Below are 10,566 nucleotides of genomic sequence, written 5' to 3'. Positions count from 1 at the left end.
GGGGGGGGGGGGGGGTTGGAGGGTCAGGGGGTCAGGGGTCCCTCTGAGAGTTTCTGACAAGTAGGTTGACTTTTATCTGCCTGCACGCCCACGTGACAGGATTGCACCCGCAATGCTGCGCCAGGCCTCCTATGGAACCATCAAGATCGGCACGTACCAGAGCCTGAAGCGGTTAGCTGTGGACCGCCCAGAAGGTGAGGGCCGCCTGTCCGCCTGTGGAGAGTCAGTGGGTTGTTAGTTGCTTTGTTCCAGACGTTTTGGAATGAGTTTTCAGTTATTTGGTTAATTTTCTACCAGTAAAGAAAAGACTGGGTGCAAAGAGTAAACAAATTGTTCAGACTGAGCCGAGCGGCAGAGCGTGGGTGAGGAGCTGTCTGTACAAATGTTTTAATAGTCGTTTGCCTTTTTTTGTTTGTTTGTTTTTTAAAGATTTATTTATTGTGTATACAATGTTCTATCTGCACAGCCAGAAGAGGGCGCCTGATCTCATTATAGATGGTTGCTGGGAATTGAACTCAGGTCCTCTGGAAGAGTAGCCAGTGCTTTTAACCTCTGAGCCATCTCCCCAGCCCTCCATTTGCTTTTTGTTTGTCTGTTTTTCGAGATAGGGTTTTTCTTTGTAGCCCTGGCTGTCCTAAACTCAATTTGTAGACCAGGCTGGCCCTGAACTCACAGAGATCTGCCTGCTTCTGCCTTCCTCAAGTGCTGGGATGAAAAACATGCACCATCACACCCAGCCCATCATTTGTATTTTTAAATATGCGCCTCCCTAACTCCCCTGACCCACCCCACCTCTGGACCCCCTCCCAACATCATGCGCCTCCTTTTATCACCCAGACTCTAATTTGTGCACCGTGTACTCACGGTGTGAGAGCACCCACTGCAGTGCGGTTGATTACCAGCAGCTGTACTCTTAAAGGACAGCAGCTCTCACTGTCCCAGAAGTCGTCAGCTGTCTGCAGCTCCTCAGCTAGGGGTGGGGACAGCTACTTGTCTTTATGCTCACATTGCTTAGCCACATGCCACGCTGTTTCTGCTTGTCAACTGAATTTTCTAAAATTGAATGAATTACCACCCATTTTCAGGAAGGCACAGCATGAATACATGCCTTCCTGTTAAGAGCTCTGATAGCTGCACGAAACTGGGGTAAATATGAATATTTACAAGGCAATTGGACTGCGTGTACATCTAGACAAACAAAGATGAACAGTAGATAGTTATTTTAAAATAAATTGCTTGATTCACAGAGCATTCATTTATATTCAGGCGAACAGGTAGAGTGTAATGAGCTACATTTTTTATATTGGAGTCACTTACAGCAAAAACTCTTAACGTACAAAAAACCCAATCACTGTGTCTTTGTAGATGAAACCCTGCTGGTCAATGTTGTGTGTGGAATTCTGTCTGGAGTCATATCCTCAGCTATTGCTAATCCGACTGATGTTTTGAAAGTAAGTCCTGGCTGTGTGGTAGGGCACATTCCACACGTACATACTTACTGCAGCAAGCTTACTGGGTCACTCTTACTGATGATACTGTCCCTGATAGGAAAGTCACTTTCTCTAGTAGAGCATGTGGTGCGCACCTTTAATCCTACCACTTGAAGACCAGGTGTAGCCTATTTATGAGTTACTACGTAAGAAAAAAGAGTTTTCTTTTGAGACAGGGTGTGTGTGTGTGTGTGTGTGTGTGTGTGTGTGTGTGTGTAGCCTTGGCTGTCTTGAAACTCAATCAGTAGGACCTCCTGGCTTCAGACTTGTAGAGACCCACCTGTCTCTGCCTCCCGAGTACTGGGATTGACAATGTGTGCCACCACTGGCTGGCTTGTGCGGGTCTCCCCAATCACCATTGCACCATTAAGCACTAGCTGGGTGGCTTTCTTAAGTCTTTGATGTTGGGGTTGGAGGATGGGCCAGTTTCCTTCTCACGTCGTTCTTTATGATCTCTAGATCCGAATGCAAGCACAGAACAGCGCTGTCCAAGGAGGCATGATAGACAGCTTCATTAGCATTTACCAGCAGGAAGGGACCAGAGGACTGTGGAAGGTGAGCCTCACTGTAGTCTAATCTAAGGGCCGTCGTGGCGTAAGAAGAATGCCATTTCCTGCCTTTGAAGATGCCTTCTTTCTTAATTTCTCTGTCTATAAAATGAGAACATGAATATGCTGTGGTTTTAAAGTGTCTTTTGGTTAATACATACACGGGGTTTTGTGAAAGCTGAGTACCTTTTATTTGATGTTTACTTTCTGTTGTTTCGCTTCTTAGAATGTCCCCTGGGTCCCTGTCCTATTGGGTGGTTGGCCTGTTCAGTTTCATGGCTTAGGTGAAGTCTGTGTTTAGGTAAGAGCCCATGAAGAGTGCTATTTCCTGGGAACCTCATGACTCAGGGCTCATCGGTTCACAGAACAGACCCTACCTAGACCCTGGTATGATCCCTCAGCGTGACAGAGAAGCTGGAGGCTTTCAGGGATGGTTTGCCCTAGCCCCAGGCTGGGCAGTCAGAACTGACCTCCGAGCTTTCGGAGTTCTTGCTTGGTGGCTCTTTTCTTCTCTGTCACGCCACGCTGCTCCCTAGTGGCAGAACTGGCAATGGGTGGGATAGAACTGCCCACATCTCAACCTTGTCTGAAGGGATGTGGAAATCATTTGCTGTTCACATTTCTCCCCAGGGCGTGTCCCTCACAGCCCAGAGGGCAGCCATTGTGGTCGGTGTGGAGCTTCCAGTCTATGATATCACCAAGAAGCACCTGATATGCTCAGGCCTGATGGGAGACACTGTTGCAACGCATTTTCTGTATGTTTATGGATTTTAAAATTAATATTTTAGATATGCATGAGCTTGGTAGGGTGAAAATTTTGTGTAAGTTTATGGAAGTTTTAGAGAAAGTATTGTAATACAATAGTAATATTGTAATAATTTTTCTTATTTGAAAAATTATAATACAGAAGTCAAGTGGAATGAAGTGAAGTCTTTGCCTTTACACAGGTAACTGTGTATCTGTATGTGTGCAAACTGTATGTTTGTAAGCATCATGTACTTTATAAACAAATAAGATAACATTTGTAGTATATTCTTAAAAAGTGACAACACACCCCAAATATATTTTCACTTCAGCTCTTACACCTTAGTCATTTTTGGTTTATTTTTGTGTATGTGCCTGCAGAGGTCAGAGGGGTGTTAGGACCCAAAGCCAGAGTTCCAGGCACTTGTGAGCCTCTAATGAGGGCGCTGGGAATCTTTTTTTTTAAGATTTATTTATTTATTATATGTAAGTACACTATAGCTGTCTTTAGACACTCCAGAAGAGCATGTCAGATCTTTTTACAGATGGTTATGAGCCACCATGTGGTTGCTGGGATTTGAACTCTGGACCTTTGGAAGAGCAGTCGGGTGCTCTTACCCACTGAGCCATCTCACCAGCGGGCGCTGGGAATCTAAGAACAAGACACCCTCTTAAAGTGCTTAGCCATCTTGCCCGCCTTAATTTTTTATTTTTTTTTATTTTTATCTTTTTAGTAATTACCGGTTATGAAATTTGTATGAACATATCATAGATCATTTCATCTATGTGACTTGGTCTGGATAGGAACATTTAGCCTAGTGTGGCAAGTGTGCTGATTCTCACCACTAGGGGGAGCACTAGTCACAACTCTGTATCCAGCAAGCACAAGTAAACCTTTGTGGGAACAGAAGAACACAGTCCCAAGCAAAGAGTGACCAATTCAGTGTGTGAGGAGTGCCTCGCTGGGAAAACCTCTGAGCTGATTGGTGCTGATAAAATAAAACCCGCAGCAAAGTTAAACTTAGTGGAGTTGAGTTTGAACAGAAGGAAGGTTCAGGAGCAGGAGCGTTCGCTCACGATGAGAAGGGGTTCCGAGAGCAGCACCCACAGGGCGCAGGAGTGTTTATGGCCAGAGACATGGGAACAGCGGCAGACAGACAGACTGTCTCCCTGAGGTTCAGCGTAGGATTTCCCAGCTCTCCACGGGAGGGAAAGCGTAGCCATTCCATTTAATGTTTTATATAACTCAGCAAGTTATAGGAATTAGGTTACAGTTACTTATGTTCACAGGTGGATTTAGGCTAAATATAACTCAGTTTAGCAATGGTACTCAGTGTAGCCTATGGTAGTCTAGTGAGACTGAAAGTCTAGACAGTGTTTTGCAACCACTTTGAGGGTCGAACGATCTGGGGTTGCCTAAGACCACCAAAAAATAATAGATATTTACATTCTGATTCATTGCGGTAGCAAAATTGCAATTATGAAGTTGCAATGAAAGTAATGTTATGGTTGAGGGTCTTCACAACATGAGGAACTGTATAAAAGGGCCGTGGCATTAGGAAGGTTGAGAACCACTGCTCTGTAGAACCTAAGACCACGGGTGGGTGTGCAGTGAGGCGGTCTTGTGTTTTATGTATTCTTAGGCCTATTTTTTTTTTACATGTATGAGTATTTTACCTATGTGAGAGTATGCATATATGTATGTTCACTGTGTACATGCCTGGTACATGCAGAGAACAGGGCATCAGAACCACTGGAGCTGGAGTTACAGAGGGCTATGAGCCACTGTGTGGGTGCTGGGTTCTGCACCCAGGTCCTCTGTAAGAATTAGTGCTTTTAACTGCTGAGCTACCTCCAGCCCCACGGACCTCATTCTTGGTGCAGTTCATGTAGCTTCTCCATATTTGCTTTAAAGGAATTCTGAGAGGAAGCTGTCTTCTCTCCCTCCTTTGTAGCTGTAGCTGAGTGGTAGCTCACTTCTTGTCTTTTCCAATCCTGTGTTCTCCACAGCTCAAGCTTCACCTGTGGCCTGGTGGGGGCCTTGGCCTCAAACCCAGTCGATGTTGTGAGAACTCGCATGATGAATCAGAGAGTCCTTCGAGATGGCAGGTGCAGGGGCTATAAGGGTACCTTGGACTGTCTCTTGCAGGTAAGTGTCTCTGTACACACACACGCACACACACACACACACACACACACACACACACACTGAAGTCACTATTACGTTATGATAAGTATTAAAACTAAGATGAGTGAGCCCATAGAGGACAGGGTCTCTCAGTAGTGCAGCTCTGTCTGTCATGAAATTCTCTGTTTCTACCAGGTGACCTTAAACTCACAGAGATCCACCTGCCTTTGCTGAGATTAAAGGCCTGTGCCTGGCAGGACATACATACCATTTTGCCACACTAGGGTTGGAAGTCCAAGATCTATATGACATCTTATAAATGTAAGTTCATTTTCCACGCATACCTCCCCTGCTAGGAAGGATGCTAAACTAGTGACATTTTCTGGGGTCGTGAAACTGTCCTTTTCCCTCTCAGTCAGACTGGAACAAATTCCCATGCAGATGTGTCTCACAGGAGTAAATGAGTCCTACCACAGTTCCCACGGCAGAGAACTGTTTGGGCCAGAGGGAGGTGTTCAGTTGCCCCCTGGGTTGCCAGTGGCCGAGGCTTTGGAGCACTTTGTAGGCCTCGGCAGGATGCTCACGCTTCTTAGTCTCCAGGATTGCTTCACATTTTCAGAATTACATTTTCATTTTTGCTTTGGGGTGGTAAGGGCAGTGGTTATTCCTATGTACATACAGTCCCATGGCATGATTGTTAGAGGTCAGAGGTCAAGTGGGAGGAGTCAGTTCTCTCCTTCAGTCTTATGGATTCCGATGATCAAACTCAGGTCAGCGTGTTTGACAGTCGGTGGCTTGGTTACCTGCTAAGCCTTCCACCAGCCTTTCCTTCTTTATTGGAGGCAGGATCTTAATTTAACCTTAACTGGCCCTAAACTTGGTAGGTAGTCGAGTGTGACCATGAACTTGTGGTCCTCCTGCCTCTACCTCCCAAGGGGTGAGATTATAGGCATGTGCTACCACATTGGGTTTTATGTGGTGCCAGGGAGTGAGCCGGCTTAGTACCTGCTGGGCGAGGACTGGACCCCCTGAGCTCCACCCTCACTCCTCTGGTGTTGCTTTAATGAGGCAGACAGGAGACTTGGGAGGCAGAGGTGCTACGAATGCTGTCTTCATCAAAATTGCTTCCTTATTTCTGGCTTGTTTAGCAGCCCAGATGGCATGGAAGTTAATGGCCTGTACTTAGAACTAAGTAATATTTAAGTCTGATTTCTTACCCACCGAGTTCCTGCTTGCCTGCTTTGGGAGGGGTTCATCTTCTCTGTGTGCAGTGGTTGGTCACGCACAAGTCTTTAAGGAACAAAGAGACAGGAAAGGTCTCTAATCAGTCCTTCTAAAAACGGTAATATTTTGTTTTTGAGTAAGCATGTAAAATGTATTTCATTTTTCTCTGTCCTTTGATTAAAGCTGAAAATATTCAGCAGTTCTCTGTAATATCGAGCATTTGAGTAGAATTAATGACCAAGAAGAACTCAGCCTTCTGCATGGCCTCTGATGGTTTTCTTTTAAAAGATTTTATTGATTTGTTATATATATAACAAATATATATATGATAAGTACACTGTTGCTGTCTTCAGACACACCAGACAGAAAAGGGCATCAGATGCCATTACAGATGATTGTGAGCCACCATGTGGTTTCTGGGAATTGAACTCAGGACCTCTAGGAAGAGCAGTCAGTGCTCTTAACAGTTGAGCCATCTCTCCAGCCCCCCTGATGGTTTTCATTGGAAGGATATTATAGTCTGTAAATGGCATCATCATCCAAAGCTCGCTGAGTCCACTCAAGCACTTGATTTCTCTCCATCCTCTGCCTCTAGATTGGACTAGGTCTTAGGGAATTTCACAGACCAGTGGCTGCACTTCCCCATCTTCTGAATCCCCTGCCTCTAGCAGCCAGCAGGTAGTTAGTTCCATTAGGAACTGCAGTCCTCCTGTGCTGAACATTAACTTGACAGGTACCACACATGGGCTGGTTATATATTCATCACGCTACCAACCTTAGGCACCGTGGGCTTGTGGGTGGCAGGGTGGGTGGTGGGTGGTGGACCGAGCAGCACTGTGGGGACACTCCTTGCCACAGCTGAGGGCAGTTGGAAAGGACACTGTGGCAATCTGGGGTTTCCCCAGGCTCAGCAGAGACAACCTGTGGGAGTCAGTTCTAGCTTCCACCACTTAGGTCTTAGGGAAACATCCTCAACTTTTGGATTTAATTTTAATTAAAAAGTATACAATTTGACACATTGTTAATGCATTTGACATAACTGGAAAATGGGACTTTTCTCAGGGTTTCTCCTGCTGTGACAAAAACATCATGACCAAAAGCAAGTTGGGGAGGAGAGGATTTATTCGGTCTACACTTTCAGATCATAGTCCATTGCTGGAGGGAGTCAGCACAGGGACTCAAGTAGGCAGGAACCTGGAGGCAGGAGCTGATGCAGAGGCCATGGACGGGTGCTGCTTACTGGCTTGCTCCCCATGGCTTGCTCAGCCTGCTTTATAAAACCCGGGGATGGCCCCACCCACAGTGGGTTAGGGCCTCCCCCACTGAGCACTAATTGAGAAAATGCTGTAGTCATCCTAACAGATGACTCCTCAGCCGAGGCTCCTCCCACTCTGATAACTAGGTTACGTCAAGTTGACACTTGAAACTGGGCAAGGACTTAATGCTGTTTTGTCTTCATTTTAATAGACATGGAAGAATGAAGGGTTTTTTGCTCTATATAAAGGATTTTGGCCAAATTGGTTGCGCCTCGGTCCTTGGAATATCATTGTATCCTTTTCTGTTGTGGTTGATCTAAAAAAAAAACAAAAACAAACTTATGTCATTAGATAATGTAGCTCATTTTTATCTATAAGTTATTGTGTAGAAGGAAGTTCTTGTTCTTCTGAGTCACTCAGACCATAAGAAGTAGCCACTCCATCTCTAGGCAGTGTGAGGTCTCCTCATTCAACATCGAGGCTCTTCGTTCAATGGTCTGCTCTAGGAGTTCAAGGTATTTGTGATCCCAGAGTGATGCAGTTAAGGTATCTCGTGGTGTCCTGGGGAAGGATGTGGGTTCATCAGTGTGCAAGCTTACTGTGGGGTGCTTACTGAACATGGGCACAGCATACCCCAAAAGTGTTTGATTGACATCCAGGTGGCAGGCAGGGAGGGGTGGATGTCTTTCCTGGAGAGCTAAGGTGAAGGGTTTTGTAGGTCTCAGGTCTGATCTCCCTATTTGGAATTGACCTTGGACAACAGCTAGGGAGATAGCCTGAGACTGTCAGCATGGAACTAAAGTGAACTTAGCAAGCTGCCTTCGGCTATTTGCTAGTAGATAAGCTAAGTTGTCTGGTGGGGTTGGTAACATAACATTCTCTTGGCAGCCTTAACCCTCAACTGTAGTTCTTTTTGACTTACGAACAACTGAAGAAACTGGACTTGTGACCACACAAGTCATTGTTCCGACAAACTGACTTCCTCGACAATAGGCCCTCCTGAGCTTCTGGCTGCCTCTCACTGCACAGCTCATCACTGCTTCTGGGATGGGAGCAATGGATGGAGACCGGGTTCTTCAGATTGCCATGCGTTGGCCCTGGCTGCTTTCATCTGCGTTCAGAGCCTAAAGCATAAGAACACCCACTCACCGGTGGTTACCATCAAAGTGCCCTTGACATCCCAGATAACTAATGTACACAATACATCGTCCTTGCTGTAGAAAACCTGCAAGGAAATCAGAACCGCATGCTGCTTTCTTCCTGGAGAGCAGCCTCGCTGTCTCTGGGCTTCCGGCTATGGACATCGCCCCTCTGAGAAGGCTGAAGTTGGGGAGAGCTGTTATCCCTCTACCATCGGGAGCTTTAGTTTCCCGTCAGTGAGGAGATTTTACGTTGGGACAGTTGTAGGAAGTACGTCTCTAGCATACTGCACTGCTTCATGGTTGCTGCTTGAGTAGAACCTTTCACTTACAGTAAGTAAGACTCGACCTTTGTGAGGTAGCACTAACCATTTGCCCTATGTTTTTTTTTTTTTAGCAGCATTTATTATTTCCATATATCAAATGGGAATAATCATGCTTTGTGAAGTAGGGGTTAAATGAAGGGAAAACTGCAGAGGCAGCTGCGTGATGGATGAGTGTGCACACACCTATCAGTTGGTCAACCATAGGGCCCTCCTGGGCCTGGGGACCAAAAGCCTTTGTTAAATAAAGAATCTTACAGGTGAAGGTTTTTCAGTCGGCTAGTGAACTGAAGAGGCGAGGCTCCAGAGTTTTAGCCTTTACTTTATCTTGAGGTGAGTTTAACAACCACCACCAACAACAGAAACCTTTATCTGAGATTTTCCTAGTTAACTTCCTTGAAATTTAGTGGGAAAATTATTTTCTTCCTTCCTTTTTAATTTTTGTGATGTCAGGGCTAAACCCTGGTGCATTCTGGGTATCTTCCGCACACTGATGTGGGCCTCTGGCCCACATCGATGGCCAGAGTGCCTGTTTATCTCCATTCTGATAAGAGCTGTATAACGTCCTCTACCTAGTGTTGTTTCTTCTGAAACTGTGATGAAACCTCTTACCCTTTCAAAGCAAAAGCTGTCTCTATCAGCACCAACAGCTTTCTAGAAGGGTGCCCAGTGCCTGCAGGTGGGCCCCGTGAAAACCTCATTAGCGCTAAAGGAGGTTCTAAGCTGGAGCAATGGCCAGTGCACTCCCGGGACCGAGTACTCCTTGAGGCAGAAGCATGTAGATTTTCTTTGAGGGTTGTGCGCTTTTTATTCCATACCTTTTCAATCTGGCTTTTGAAATTAATGGTTCCTTTGAAAAACAGTTTGCGACGCAGAATTTTGTTTCTAAAAGTAAAAGCTAAGACGAAGTCCTCACAGGGCCAACGGTGGCTCAAAGACAATTCCCTCGCACGCCATTAGATGGCAGTAGAGGATCTGAGCGGCTGCCGACCTGGCTCCTAGCATTGAGTTAGAAACTTTTATTTTTACTCTGACCTGAACATTCCGTTGAAATGATAGACTCCGGAGTCTTTCTCTCTAGTCGAAAGGATTGACTTTTTTCAAACAACTTTTTAACATACAAAAAAGAATCTTTTTTTATTAAAATTCTTTTCTTTATCCTTTCTCTTTCATCTTTCTGTCTTTCTAATTTTTTTTTCTCCAATTTTCCAAGACAGGGCGTCTCTGTATAATCCTGGCTCTCTCTCTGTAGACCATGCTGTCCTCCTACTCAGAGATCTTCCTGCCTCTGCTTTCTGAATTCTGGAATTAAAAGTATGCACCACCACTAACGGGCAAAAACAAACAAACAAAATCCAAAACAATAATAACAACAAAACTATTTTTTGTTTGAAGGTAATTTCTTTTTTTTTTTTTTTTTTTTTTTTTTTTTATTTTTTTTTTTAATTTATTTATTTATTATATGTAAGTACACCGTAGCTGTCTTCAGACACTCCAGAAGAGGGCGTCAGATCTCGTTACAGATGGTTGTGAGCCACCATTGAACTCTGGACCTCTGGAAGAGCAGTCAGTGCTCTTACCCACTGAACCATCTCATCAGCCCCAGGCGGATATTTCTTAAGAATGTAGATGAAGCTGAAGGCACAGGTGAGCAGGTCCCAAGAGTGTGAGAGCTGGCCTAGCTCCTCCCAGGCTGTAGCACTTGGGAGAGTGG

The 10,566-nt window shown here is 45.2% G+C and overlaps 1 protein-coding gene across 3 annotated transcripts in view; it reads left to right on the top strand.

The window, feature by feature from the left end:
• Positions 1–10,015, top strand: part of Slc25a30 (solute carrier family 25 member 30) — a 24,016-nt gene extending 14,001 nt beyond the window's left edge. For all 3 annotated transcript variants that reach the window (XM_029541592.1, XM_029541593.1, XM_029541594.1), the window contains 7 exons: positions 100–194; positions 1,366–1,451; positions 1,950–2,045; positions 2,669–2,793; positions 4,793–4,931; positions 7,602–7,682; positions 8,298–10,015. In XM_029541592.1, the coding sequence (XP_029397452.1) occupies positions 100–194; positions 1,366–1,451; positions 1,950–2,045; positions 2,669–2,793; positions 4,793–4,931; positions 7,602–7,682; positions 8,298–8,339 (664 nt within the window). In that variant the 3' untranslated portion in view covers positions 8,340–10,015. The remainder of the gene's footprint in view (positions 1–99; positions 195–1,365; positions 1,452–1,949; positions 2,046–2,668; positions 2,794–4,792; positions 4,932–7,601; positions 7,683–8,297) is intronic.
• Positions 10,016–10,566: the final 551 nt, after the last annotated feature.

The sequence above is a fragment of the Mus pahari genome, chromosome 8 (assembly GCF_900095145.1).
Source record: "Mus pahari chromosome 8, PAHARI_EIJ_v1.1, whole genome shotgun sequence".
NCBI lineage: Eukaryota > Metazoa > Chordata > Mammalia > Rodentia > Muridae > Mus > Mus pahari.
Note: the sequence above shows the minus strand (reverse complement) of the source record. Positions and strands in the feature narration are given on the sequence as shown.